At 36.4% G+C, this 14,638-nt stretch overlaps 1 protein-coding gene across 8 annotated transcripts in view; it reads left to right on the plus strand.

The window, feature by feature from the left end:
• The window catches only part of ASB3 (ankyrin repeat and SOCS box containing 3), a 72,602-nt gene that overhangs the window by 22,754 nt on the left and 35,210 nt on the right, over positions 1 to 14,638 (plus strand). For 4 of the 8 annotated variants that reach the window (XM_087717536.1, XM_087717538.1, XM_087717535.1 and 1 more), the window contains exons 2-7: positions 328 to 524; positions 1,756 to 1,914; positions 6,165 to 6,277; positions 7,922 to 8,057; positions 8,932 to 9,109; positions 14,313 to 14,510. In XM_087717536.1, coding sequence (XP_087573662.1) covers positions 329 to 524; positions 1,756 to 1,914; positions 6,165 to 6,277; positions 7,922 to 8,057; positions 8,932 to 9,109; positions 14,313 to 14,510 — 980 coding nt within the window. In that variant the 5' untranslated portion in view covers position 328. Of the gene's footprint in view, positions 1 to 292; positions 525 to 1,755; positions 1,915 to 6,164; positions 6,278 to 7,921; positions 8,058 to 8,931; positions 9,110 to 14,312; positions 14,511 to 14,638 lie in introns of those variants that run through there. The other 4 variants (XR_015696917.1, XR_015696918.1, XM_014061692.2 and 1 more) reach the window with 1 other exon arrangement.

Raw genomic sequence — 14,638 nt, forward strand, 5'->3', positions numbered from 1 at the left:
GGTGCCTTTACTGTTGTTACTAAAGTAATTGTTCTCTTCCAGCATTTTCCTACATTGCTGCTGGCTTATACATGGGTCTGTTTACTTTAACTGGGATGCTCTTCACGCCTTGGTGATCCTGCTAGATGTATATACTCTGAGCATGGCCTTCTGATGTTCTTAATACTTTCTGAAAATAAATTTATTGTAGAGGTGCCTATCAAATATATTTGTGTAGATTTATATTCTAATGAAGATAACTTTTGTTGAAATAATACACTGTTGTATTCTTTTTCCATTAAGTTTATGGCCAATGCCTCTTCATTTTCTCCTACCCCAATTTGTTAGGATGGATTTTACAGAAGCCTATTCTGATAGATGTTCGGCTGTTGGGCTTGCAGCCAGAGAAGGCAATATTAAGCTTTTGAAGAAACTAATCAAAAAGGGATACAGCATTGATGTTCCTGATAACAGAGGTTGGATGGCTATTCATGAAGCTGCATTTCAAAACACAAATGAATGTCTAAAGCTTTTAATTCAAGCAGGTAAGGAGAAATGTATCAGCAGTAGTGATATTTATATGCTTTCTGTTTCAGAGTAATAGGAATTTTCAGAGACTCCATTTTTCCCCAGGAGATTAGTTTCCTTAAACGGGTAGATATTTCAGAAATTACAAAAAGCATAAGATCCTTAAACTCTCAGTAGCTTGAGCTGCTGATGCTCAAGGAGCAAAAGGTCAAAATTTGGCATTATGATTTTTGGGTTTTTTTCCTATCCCAAGTAGCTAGCAAAACATGCGCATTAAAATTCCAACATTATTTTAACACATTTAATCTAAATTCTTTCAAAATATGGCCAAATATTTTCCTGTCTCCCTCTAGGGTCATTATTGCTACCATGATGCTTGGAGGCTGAAGTTATGTGTGATCTTCATTTCCATGATAGCCTTCCCTTGATTTTAAAGGAGATTACTGCCACTTATTTACAAATATATATAAAATGAAGATAAAATTTAGCCCCATAGTATTAGTTCTCCAATTTACTCCACTTTCCCATCAGATATCTAATTGATGAAAAGTAGACTAATCATAGCTGCCAATTGTCTGTGTACAGCATTGGAAAACATCATTATATCTTTACCATCTTTTGACTTTTTATATACCATCTTTTGACTTTTCATATTTTTCAGTGTATAAGACACACCTTTTTCCCTCAAAAAAGAGGCTGAAAATCTGGGTGCATCTTATACACTCAATACGGCATTTTTTGCCACCCAAAACCCCACCCCTTTCATCAAAATGGCCATGAAGAGCCTGTAAGAGACTTTTAGAGAGCTCTTGGGGGTTGGGGAGGGCAGAAATTTTACCTCCCCAGCCCCCAGGAGCACTCTATAAGCTTCCTAAAGGCTATCCATACCCTTTTTTAAAATGAAAAAATGGGCCTATTTTTGTGAAAAATGGGCAATTTTTTGCTCATTTTTGGCCCCCCAGCCCTCCCAGGAGCACTCTACAAGCTCCCTAAAGCTATTCATGCCTTTTTGGGGGGAACAACAGGCCCGTTTTCATGAAAAACGGGCTGTTTTTGGGAGGTTTGCAGAGTGCAAAAACTTTTTTTTATTGTCCTCTTCAAAACCTTGCTGGGTCTTATACTCCGATGCGTCTTATACTCCGAAAAATATAGTACGTAGATGGACTGCAGTTAGGGAGGCGTGGAAAATGGCTTCTCCAACTTTTGTGTATTATTCTTTTACTCATTTTACTCTGTTATGATTTGTAGCATCCTCTGCTAACTACATCAGATCCAAAACATTTGAGGGTACTTGTCCATTACATCTTTCTGCAAGTAGGGGAAATCTGGAATGCACTGCTATTCTTCTGGAATCTGGTGCTGATCCTAATGAAGTCACTAATGATGCCACCACACCCTTATTTCTAGGTGAGTATATTGTTATCAAAAAGTTTAAAAGTTACACGGGGAAAAATTCCTCAAACATAGATATTTCAAATTTCTTCTTTTCATAACTTTAATTGTTCTAGCTGTGTGCTTTGGCATAAACCAATAAAAATATAAAAATAACAAAAATGCCATCATTACTTTATATTAATACAAAGTTTCAGCTAGTCATAGTTCTTGAATATACTGCAAATATAGCTGTTATTGGATTGCTTCCTTTATCATTGTGCAGGAAACACAAATCCAACTATGGCAAGTGCATGGACACGTCTGTGCATTTTTGTACTGTGTAGTTTTCCATTTTCCCCACCAGTGTTGTCCAGTGCTCTTCAGTTTGAAGTGGTTCACAGTTGGTTCTATTTTAGAAAGGTTTTGCTTTTTGTGGGTAAGATGGATATTTGGCTTTATATTTTCAACATAGCTGTTCATTCTTGAGAGTAAACTATATTTGGGTTTTTGAACAGTTTTTGAAAGCAAGATTTGTAATTCAGTACATATGCATGTGTTATACATTATGATTAACTGTTTAAAAAGGCCAAACGCTCACAGAGAATAGGACCACCTGTAGCACTAGGACTGAAGGAATGATTGCAAAGTAAATGGCACTGTATATATGGTCCAGTTTTTTTTGTTTTTTTCCTTATGTTTTGAAGATTCCTCCCTCCCCCATTTGAATAATAATGAGTCTATTTTAGCGCTTTGATAATAAATTTTGGATATTTCTTGTATCAGGATGCCTGACCAGTGTCACTGATTGTTGGCAGTTACATTCAGAAGAGTTCTGGGTGCCACATAACAGGCTCTGTATTAGGGATTGACTTTATCCTTGTCACTTGAATTGGTACTTGTTGTGGATGTTTCATCACTGGAGTTTTTAAGAAGAGACTGGACAGTCACTTGTCTAAAATGGAGTAGGATCTCCTGCTTGAACAGGGGGCTGGAGTAGAAGACCTCTAAGGTCCCATCCAGCTCTATTCTGATACGCAAGGTGTTTATTTTATTTTGAACTAAAACCAGGGTAGATTATACTCATCATCTTTCAAATATGTTTCTTATTTCCCACATGTTATTTAATACACCTGTTCCTATTTTTCAGGCAGGAAACTGCCTCCTTACAACATCAATCCGTGTACAAATGGGCAAAATTCTGTTGGTCATTTAGTTTTTTAGCTGAAAGGGAAGAAAAGGTGTCCTTATTTAAGTTCTTAAACTACACCAAAGTTTACTCTCAAAGACTGAATTGGAAAGGCAAGGTTGTGAAACCTATTCAGTAATTGAACAATAGTCACAGGGCTAATGGAAATGACAATCTTTAAATAGGAAGGAATCAATTGCTATGTGTGAGCCGGTAGGTGTCAGTGTTATCCAAGGAGCAGCAAAATGTTGAATTGATTTTAAACATCTTAGACTTCAGTGTACTCTTATAAATTACAGCACTTTTTTCAAAAATTCAATGATGCTTTGGCTAAGGAAGAAATTCTTTACTGGAAACTTAGAATTGTGTAATTGGTCTCTGGATAGGTTGCAATAATATCAGAATATTGGTAATGAGTAGGGGTGTAGGGAAGTCACAAGGCTAGAGTTGAGAGTGATTATATGCTCTGGAAGGAATAGAATTTGTCTCAGTGCACCTTCGACTGATAGCTATCTTTGGATATGTTTGCATTATGTCTTAATTTTTTATTGGCTATCAATGTGATCTTTTGGCTAAAGAATTAGATTTATTGCAGAGGAAATAAAACAATGGATTTGGAGGCTGCCAAGAGAAAAGACTCATTAGCTATACTAGCTTCAGAATTAATAATTCTTTACTTGTCAAGCTGAATTCTAACCCACAGGCTAGTTTTAACCTGCTAGAACTATAGTTCTCTATTACGAACAATTGTTTTTTAATTAATTAGAGATTTCCTGATGGATTAGAGATCTGTAATAGATTAGAATGTTCTTACACAGAACTTTTCAATTTATCCCCGATTTCAACATTGCTAGCTGGTTAGTATAGAGCAGTGGTTCCCAATGTGGGGCCCATGCCCCGCAGGGGGGCAATTTGATTTTTAATGGGGGCAATTTGAATCTTGTTTAAACCAAGTTAATGGCCTTTTAGGCATGAGTAGAGTTCACCTTTTGAGTAAAGTAAGGATTATATGTCCTGGGGGGGAGGGGCATCGGGGTTTTAGAGATGCTTAGGTGGGGCATGGCCAAAAAAAGTTTGGGAACCACTAGTATAGAGTAATATTGCTGTGCATCAGTAGATATAAAAGAACTCTTTTTCTTTCTTTACCTCAAACTTACAGTAAAGCAAACACTATTCATTCCCCAATCTAGAATTCAGAGTGCTGATCAATGTAAAGTAGCTATGGTGCTGGTCTGGTTGATAAAATATGATGATAGAAAATATATTCCCCAAAGGTTAATTTTATATTGCATGTAAGTACTAGTCAGTCTTGAATTATGCAAAATATGCCTGGGTTTCAAATTATTTATTAAAAGGAAATTTGATGTTTTGATGTCTTTTGTTTGTTTGTTTCAAATGATAAAAAGAGTGTTGTGTTTGTTTGAAAACAGAAACCTCTTTTTCAAAACTCCATTCAGAGCAAAGCATTACAAGAGTGCTCTGAAAATCAACCTGAAAGCCACAGGCTCTCAATTGAACTTGGCTACTTCTAGAAATCCTGTCCAACATCTCTTTACTGTTGTAGCTTTTGTTGTTATTTGGTCTCAGCCACAATACAATCTATTTTCAAAGAGTTCCTGACTTTGCATCTTCTTGATGTGTGAAGATTTGGGATTATGGAGTTAATACATCAGTAGGAGAGTCAAGTCTACATGGAGAATTAAAAGTGATCAAGGCAAATTCCTGGCTTAATGTGAAATAGAAACTGCTTTGGCAATGCAATAACCAGATAGGCAAAAACCTGGAAAGAAATAATATATTCTCAGTTCTTTCTTTGTTCAACTTTTTAAGGTCATACAAGTTTCTTTAAAAATGCTGTCCTTAACAATGCCTTTTAAACTTTTCCACCTGTATAGGATGGTAATGAACCTCCACAATTTATAAATTGACTGATTGATTAGAAGCACTTACCACTGATGGACCTTGATCCTCTACTCACCACTTTTTTACTGTAATCTTGTTGCTGTCAATACACACAAACATACACACAAACACACACACACTGCTTATGTATATCAATTTCTCTCTTTTCCCATTCTGTACCTCCCGTCTCAATTCTCATCTGGAAGATCATCTGTCTCGATAAAATTTGCTATATTAGAGGGAATAGAATAAAAAGAACCTTTCCAGTTATAATTTTTCTACTACTGAACTGAACATTGGATGCAATCCATAGAATCTACTTGACTTTTAAGTGCATATCTAATATAGTATTTTCTTATTTTTAAAAAAAGTTTTCATTTTCTTCTTGTGGGAGAGAATAGCACAAACAATATAAGCATTCAGGATTTTTTTTCCGTTTTAGAAATGTATTCTCTGAATATGTTTTTGGAATATGAAATGTTTGCACATTTCATATAATAAATATACAGTGCATGCAAGATATTTAAATCTTGTTGCTGTCTGATCTTGAATTGCTGATGAAGCTCCAGAAAATAATTGCAGTGATGCTGAAGTTTCCAAAACTGCCTTAGTACGAATGAAAAACTACTGAATAATAATTGCATTTGTTGCCAGAGATGAGATCTATGACTTGCTGCTAGGATGATAAGTTAATATCTCTTTCTAGTTTTTTTTTAATTAACTGAAAGCCTAATGAAAGATGACTCTTAAACAGACTTTTAAAATTATATATGGCAGTCAAAATCAGCTGCCAAAGGGATGCTTTCCATAGTGGGAGCAATATAGAAAAAAGGGGGGGGGGGAGGAAAAAAAACTTTCTTATGAACCCTAAAATGGGCCTCCTTTAACAGGCATGTCTTCAGAAAGCCATCTCGCACATTTCTGAATAGTCAGACAAGTTACTCTTAAGTAGTAAGGCCCTAAGTGGAAGGGAAGGGAAGGAAGGAATTATTTCCAATGCTCCCTGCCAGATTCTTACATGGAAACTCAATGGGGAAGCTGGCAGAAAGTTGTTCCAACTGGATTTTTTTTTGCCTGCTCTTGGTCATTCCTTTACTCAGTTTAGGTAAGAAAATATGTCTGAAATGATGACCCAGAGGGGTATGGGTTGTCTAGTGTATAATAATAATAATAGCTTTTAACCCATTCTTTGAAGCTGTTGAAAACCAACATACTAATGTGATTAAGCTTCTCCTTCAACATGGAGCCAATCTTAATGGATCCCACTGCTGGTCTGAATGGAATTCCTTGCACCAGGCTGCTTTTCAGGTAAGCTATAAATCCATAATTTCATTTCCACATGAATAAAGGTTTTACTCTTGTTCTCTTTAAAGAACAGGTTTGTGTAGTTTTTGCAAGCCATTTACTTTTAGATCTGTGACAGTGTAGTAAACTCAGATTAAATGCAAATGATCATCCTCAATATGACAAGAACTGAAGAGAGTATGAAACAATATACATTTTAAATAATAAAAGTAGTACACATATTTAAGAAATGATCAGATATCATAAATGGGTCATAAATCCATTATTGAACAATAATTCATTTGAAATAATTGTTTTATTCCATTACACTGAGACCTTCAAAGAAATGGCATTTTGGTATTTAAAAGGTGAGTGGTTCCATGGATAGACTCTTAATCTCTTTAGTTCTTTAGTGTAGTAGACTGCATTCTGACATTTTGTGTGTGTGTGTGTATGTTCCAGCATAACTCTGGGACGCCTCCAGCCGTTTCAACCAAACTTGGTACACAGATTACTTAATCTCTGGAAAAAAATACTGTGGGAGTAAGACATCCCTAACACTCCTCAGGGTGTGTGTTCTGTTAAGATACAGCCTGATGTGCCTTAAAATGGCTTCTACTGTATAGTGCAGTGGAGTTGCCATGGCAACAGCTTCACAGTGCTCCACAAGGGGGCTCCCTCTGGCAAGGGGGAAAATCCAACATTAGGAATTACGTTTGGTCTGGAAATTTCTTCCCTATAAATAAATACCCGGACAACGTCATGTTTTCAGCTAGTAGCTTTATATTCTACAGTTCTAAGTATGGTAATAGTTTTAATAATGACTTCTTTGGGTTGTGGTGGACAGTTCTTGTTGAAATCAACTGTAATATCTAAATATTCATGTACAAGTGGGAAAGGCTTCTGCTTTCAAAAATCACTGTACTTCCTTATCTTGATTCAGCCCTTTGTTTCTGATCCTGTCCTATTTTGAATGAAAAAGCTAAGCTGTTAAGAGAATGTGACGGAGGAATTTAAATTCCCTTGCTCATTTTGCATGAGCAAAATGTCACAGAAACACCTGGATTTAAACCAGTGAGAATTCTAAGTAATGGGGACTTTTTGACTGGAATTTATAATTTTGATGAAATCCCTTTCATTTAATGCCTTTGTTTATTTATTTACCATATATGTCTTTTAGATCTTCCTAAGAGATCGTTAAGACTTTTAGTCATCCCACATCTGTAAAAACTCAAATCCTGTTTTGATTTAATCTTGTTTTGATTTTTTTTAGGTTTTATAGCAAAACTGCCTCATTTCGTCAGTTATCCTGATGTCCATCTAGTCTTAAGCCAAAAAAATCTTACAGAGTCATTTTGTTTGTTTTTTCTCCCTTGAGAACTGCTTTAAAAACTCTTTTGTAAATCAACGTTTCACTTGAGCAGAATTAAATGTTACAAGAAACAAAAGGCTGTATTATAAAATGACAGTCCTCTAAATCTGTTTTGGCTTATATTTTGCTGGTATCCTACTGTGTGTTTTCAGTTGTCACTGGCAATATTGTAATGGGTTAGCATGAGCTAAATTTAGCTTTAAGGGATCAAGGAACTGGCTACAAATAATAACCAAAGTGGAAAATTTTCAGTTCTGTAGCCATATTTAACAACCAATCTTTTCTCCCCATTCCAGAATAATTCTGAAATACTGAAATTACTTCTAGATGAAGGCGCCAACAAAGAGTCTGTAGATGATTTTGGGATCACACCTTTATTTATTGCTGCACAGTATGGAAAACTGGAATGCTTAAGGATACTTATATCATATGGTAATTTCTGCAAAACTACAGTCATCGTGGCTTTCATTAGTAAAAGCTGTGGTGAATTATAGCAGATAGATTATACTATTAGCGACTTATTTTTGGCTAAGAGTACTGATGTAGGACTGATTTGCAGAATAGAATGCCATGTGTAAAACAGTTTGAGTGGTTATACATCTCTTGTTGTATGATGAGACCAATTGATGTATCTGTGGTCAACTTTGTATGCACCCCCCCCCCAAAAGTCTCACATGGAATGGCTGGCAACTTCTCATAGAACCTTAGGGTTCCACTGAATCCTAGTTGAGAAACTCTGAGTTAGATAATAAAGAACTTAAGCTGGGTAGACAATGATAATAGCAAAAAAACCAGCAACAATGAGCAGTTGGGTCAAACATGAAGTAATTAGAGTTATAGGATCTTCCTATTTCTTGAGTCTTTTATCAGAAGTAATGTACATTTTGCTATAATGTATTATGCACATTTTTTTTAATAACATAGTATGAATGTTAGTCTTGCTAAATTTTACTGTGTTAAAATAAATGCCTAACTAAAGGTGGAAATAAGGATGATTCTGTCCCTATGACTCTTCTGGTGAGTAGTAAAGATCTAGCTCTTTTGTAGGGATTTTGAAGAGAATAGAGTGATGAACATTGCTCCTAAGAGAGTGAGGCTATAATGTTTGAATTGCATTTAATACCCTGTGTTTGGATAGAAATAGGTACATTGCTGATTTGTAGAAATCCCTAAAAGAATCAGCAACCATATTGTAATTATATATTAGTTATACTAGTTCCTTTTCTAAGCATAGAGTATAAAAATAAGGTTCAGTGAGCAATTGAAAATGAGGAGCATTATCAAATTATTAAAATTCCCTTATCAGGAGCAAACATCAATTGTCAAGCAAAAGATAAAGCCACACCACTCTTCATTGCGGCCCAGGAGGGCAATGACAAATGTGTGGAGCTGTTACTAGCCGAAGGAGCCAATCCAAACCTATACTGCAATGAAGAAGAATGGCAGCTGCCTATCCATGCAGCAGCACAAATGGGACACAGCAAGTAGGTGATATGAAAAAATTGCTCCTAGTTTCTGTTAAGCCTTGAGTTCTATAAAGAAAGAAAGGCCAAGCATAAATTATGAAATAAAATTATAGTTTGAATAATAGAAATAAGATGTTCCTATTTATGGCTATATTTTCTAAGCAATATTAGAAATCATTTAATCTTTCAGAATTTTTACAGTTGATGAATCAGTTTTGTATCTGCTCTGTTTTTGACTGGTAGTAAAATCACTTTCTTCTTTCTTTTTTAATATTTATTATTTAAAATGTCTTTGTAGTAGCTCAGGTTAGACATTTTCTAATGCAATATGTGGGATAATAGTAAAAGAAGGTTTATTTTGTATAAAATATTTTATAATGTAAAAATATTTAATATAAAATAATAAAATAATCACATAAAAGTTAAAAAAGTTGATGTTTCTCTGAAATGAGTCAGAGTATCATGATTTCCTTGATGATTCCTGAATGACCCAATTTGCCCTTGAGAATTCCAGAAAATATTAGTGTTTGAATTGAAAATTTTAAGCCCTAAACCTCATGCTTTTAATTAGAACCAAAAGAACAAACCAGCAATTTGTTGTGAGGCATTGACACATTAAAGGAAAAAAGGCAGGATAAAGAAAAAGAAACTGTTGTATGAATTGAAGCTCCCTTCTTCCTTTAGAGCAGCGGTTCTCAACCTGTGGGTCGGGACCCCTTTGGGGGTCGAACAACCCTTTAACGGGTTGCCTAAGACCATCGGAAAACACATGTTTTTGAAAAAATACAGAAAACATAAAATAATTTTATGGTTGGGGGTCACCACAACATGAGGAACTGTATTAAAGGGTCGCGGCATTAGGAAGGTTGAGACCCACTTCTTTAGAGCGTGGATGTCCAATCCTTTGGCTTACCTGGGAGGAAAAGGAATTGTCCTGGGATGCATTAAAAGTATGTAATATAATTAACGTATACAAATAATAGGGTGCGATGGCTCAGTTGTTAAAGAGCCTGAGCTTGTCAGCTAGAAAGCTCAAACCCTGGTTTGAAACCTGGTGTCGCATGACACTGTGAGCTCCCATTACTTGCCCCAATCTTGTCTACCTAGCAGTTCAAAATCATGCAAATAGTAGATAAATAGGTATCACTTTGGTGGGAAGGTAAAAGCGTTCCATGCAGTTCAGCTCATAGTCATTCTGGCCACATGACCACAAAAATGTCTTCGGACAACACTGACTCCCGCAGCTAAGAAACAGAGATAAGCACTGCACCCTAGTAGGGTCAGACATAACTGGAAGGAGGAACTTTATGTTTACCTTTATACAAATAACAAACTTCCATTATTTTTTATTATTTTTATTTCTTGTGGAACCGCATTACTAGCTGTCTAGGGTCTCATGCAGCGCATGGGCTGTGGGTTGGATATTCCTGTTTTGAGGTATTTGATGTACCTTCATGTATTTGTGAACCAAATGGGAAACAACACACAGTAAATTATGAAAAAAAATATTTTGTAGATAATCACCTAGCAACAGGGAAAAGTATAAACTTTTAGGAATACAGAAAGCAGCTTTTCATCTGATCAGGTTATTTGTCCATTGCTAAATCTGAGAAGCAGCAGCTTTCTACCAAAACACTTTCTTTCCCATTTCCTGACATTTCATTTTTTAAATTACAACTGTCAGAAATTGGAGCATCTGCATGCAGAGCAGGTTCTGTGCTTCTCAAATGTGGTTACAGGAATCACACAGGCAGTCTAACAGTTCAAGACACTAAATGCATCATTTATGCAAGACCTTAGGAAGAAATAATGGGTCATTATTGTTATTGTTATTATTGATCTGGCTTTTTCACAGGCTTTGGGACACTTGGATGTTTAAGTCCCTGTTAGATGGATTTTTCATTTATTTGTTTGGACTATTCTTATTTCAATTTCTGTATTTTTCTTATTTTTTGATACTAAGCTGCCCTAAGTAACCAGGACTTGGGCAGCTTTTAAATCTGTTTGTCTGTCTGTCTAAATAATCATGAGGGTAATGGAGACTGTCCATTATGGTTAGAGTTTGTGACAGTCATTAAATGAAGCATCCATGTGATTGCTTCAGTTTGGACTGTCCATCCCTGCTCTTCTTGATGTGGTTGTTAAACAAATGTGCCACATGGGTTCCAGGGACTCTTAAGACCTCTCCCCCTCCTATGAGACAGCTGGTTTTCTGCTTCCCACCCCTCAGAGTGCTGCCCACTGGGCCCCAAACCAGAGGTGGTATTCAGCAGGTTCTGAACAGTTCTGGAGAACAGGTAGCAAAAATTTTGAGTAGTTTGGACAACTGCTAAATACCACTTCTGACTGGCCCCGACCCCATCTATTCTGTGCTTCCCAAGTCCCAGCTGATTGGGAGGAAATGGAGATTTTACAGTATCCTTCCCCTACCTCGCCCACCAAGCCACGCCCACAGAATCTGTAGTAAAGAATTTTGAATCCCACCACTGCCCCAAACCTTCCTCCGCACCCCATGTTACCCATTGCACACTTACCTAGCAAAGATGTTTGGAACTCATAAAGGGAAATAAAGCAAGCTGCTTTGTTGCTGGACTGCCCCGCGCAATCCCAGAACCAGCTAGCAAACTGTCCAAGCTCTGCAAATTGTGGCAGCTGAGAAGATGGTGGGTCTTCTGGTATTGCACTGTGCAGCCCATCAACAAAGCAGTTTGCTTTGCTTCCCTGACCTGAATGGAGTTCTGGAGATTTTCAAAAAATGAGCACAAGAGTAACGTGGAAGATGTGGAATCAGGGGGATGGGATAGGGGGAGATAGATGGGGCGGGTGGGATGCTGCAGTATCTCTGTGGCTGGTCCTGATGGCAAGTGATTGTGGCGGTGCTGCAGCAGCTGTAACTTTGGGAACATGTTGTTAGCTTTTAGGGAGTCTGCCTTTTCTTTGAATGGTTGCTAAGCAACTGGTTGCAAGTTGAGGACAACCTCAACTTAAAATCAGTTGGATTTTGTATTAAATTTGTATTTTGGAGAAACATTCGGACTACCATGGCTTACAATAAAAATACAGTAGAATAGAAGCAACCCAGTTAGGAAAAAAATACAAGTACATTTGCATAAAAATAAAAGAAATAAGCAGCTTAAAATCATTGTTTCATAACTTCAGAATTCCAAGACAACTAAAAAACCCAAAGCTATAACAGTAAGAATAAAAAATGAGGAACATAATAAAAATAGTTATGACTAAGAATCACTTCTCATACTCTCTCTCGCATCCAGCCTTTGGAAACTTCTGGAAAAGTATTACTGGAGCTGCCATCTGGAGCAGTGTTTATCAAACTTGGCAACTTTGAGATGCCACCCATGGGGAATTCTGGGTGTTGAAGTTTACACATTTTAAAATTGCCAAGTGTGATAAACACATCTATAGGAAATCTGTTCCAAAGAATAGTTGTTGGAAAACAATGGTTTTTAGCTTCAGCTTCCCCCATCTCCTGAAAATGGGACACTATAAGCAATATCTAATGGGACAGCCTCCCTTTTCTTATAATTTAAAATATCTGTCCCAGCTTCACTAAGACCTATGAGGTAATTTTATTGAGTTTCTCCTCAAAGACGTTTTATTTAATGCATAACAGGCAATCTTTTCAAAGGCAAGATTTCTTTCTTCCAGGCTAGGTATGGATTACCTCTAAATTCCAGAGTGGTGAAGGAAATGTGGTTTTGGGATGAAGGGAATGTTTGGCTACATATGTCTGGAATGCTGTTTGAATGAATACACCAAGCTACGGAACTTGGGTAGATTAAAAGAGGGCTATCAAGGAAGAGAAAATAGATTTAAAAATAAAATATATCTCTGTCACAATGTATTAAAATTTAGATTGATCTTTGTAGTAAGCTTTAAAAAAATCAGTGAGATTTCTTTACTGTAAAAGCTTGTTCCCAAAACCTAGGTGCTGTTTAAGGTTTTAAAAGGATAAAGAAGCATCATTTATAGAGTATGGTTACCTCAGCTTCTCCCTCTGCTGGAAAAAGAAAAGTTCTTCTCCTTTTACAATCTGGGGGCAAAATTTGAATTGAGACTGGGAAAACCCGGGATTAATATTCCAATGTAAGTAGCTGTAGAACTGGGAACATCTGTTTAAGAAGGGGGCTTGTTTAACATTGCACTGGCTTTTGATTTATACTTCTTTGTGGTGCTAAAGTCTAATGTTATTTCTCTGACGAATTGGACATGTAACCTCAGTCTTCAACCTATCATATTGCATATGAAGATTTCAAATCTTCTCTGGGATGTTTATGTAATCTTTAATATTAATTTGAAATACCTAACCCGTCTTCTTTTTTCTCTCAGAATGAGAAACAGCATCTTGCCTGTCTAGAATATTGCATTATCCTTTGTATTCTTCCTTTCAGTCAGCTGTTTAATTGCAATCTGAACAGGCCTGTCATTTATCTTTCTCATTCACCATTTGGATTTTAAAAAAATTAAATGGGAATACATTTTAACATTTCTGTCTTTAAAATAAAATTTGGTTGTATTTTTTTCTGGTGAGATTGGTCTATCACCAATAGAAAAAGAGGAAGGGTAGATAATCCAGCTGCATGCCTATATGTAGATGTCCAGGAGGTTACATTACAGCAATTATTTTGCTTGTTTGTTTGTTTTTTTTTTTTTTTAAAAATGCTTAAAAAGGCAACGCTGGTTTGAGAGTCCTATTTCTCACACATACTAAAATTACACAGGGGACTCAAGATGAAATGTTGCCATTCCAAAGCAAAAGATGGGCCCACCTCTGAAAGAAAAGGTTTGAAACCTTGTACTTTTTAACCATATAGGCTCAGTTATCCACTATGGAAGCCCTTGAATCCATCTCAACTGCTATTAACAGCATGAAAGAAATTATGCAATGTTCTTGGCAGCAAAATTGAGTTTAATTGCCACTGCCTTTTCTGAGATTTTTTTAAACCAATATATCTTGTCTCAGCGCTGGTATTTTTCAAAGGCCTCGTATCAATTAGACGGGACCCTACTTAGTTTTAGAATCCAGATGACATCAGCCAGTTCTTATCATTTGCTAGAATTCAAGTTTTATACAGAACACATTAAAAGGTAGCAAATGATGGTTTTCGTTTTAAGGTCAGGAAAATGATATTTTCATCTGTAAGATACGTAATAAAGATTTTTTTTTTGCTTGCACAGTAACATCCATTTTACATTTTTGCAGTATATTGCGCATGCTGATACCAGTTACTGACCGGGTTTGTGGTAATGCTGAAGGCAAAGTGAGTCCTGTCTACTCTGCAATCTACAGTGGTCAGGAAATTTGCTTGGAACTTTTGCTTAAAGAAGGTTACAGTCCGGATGCTCAGTCTTTTCCTGTTTTTGGCTGCAAATCACCAATGTCTCTTGCTTTTCAGAAAGGGTGCGTATGTTCTTTGCAGTTATTATAGGACAAGAAAGTTATGGGAACTATAAACCTGTGGTAAGATGGGTGGCCAATAAAATTTAAGAATAAGCAACCTAGCAAACAAGGTGAATATTATGGGAGTG

The sequence above is a fragment of the Thamnophis sirtalis genome, unplaced genomic scaffold (genome assembly GCF_051295495.1).
Source record: "Thamnophis sirtalis isolate CommonGarterSnake01/CBP01778 unplaced genomic scaffold, rThaSir2_p1.2 scaffold_6, whole genome shotgun sequence".
Taxonomy (NCBI): Eukaryota; Metazoa; Chordata; class Lepidosauria; order Squamata; family Natricidae; genus Thamnophis; species Thamnophis sirtalis.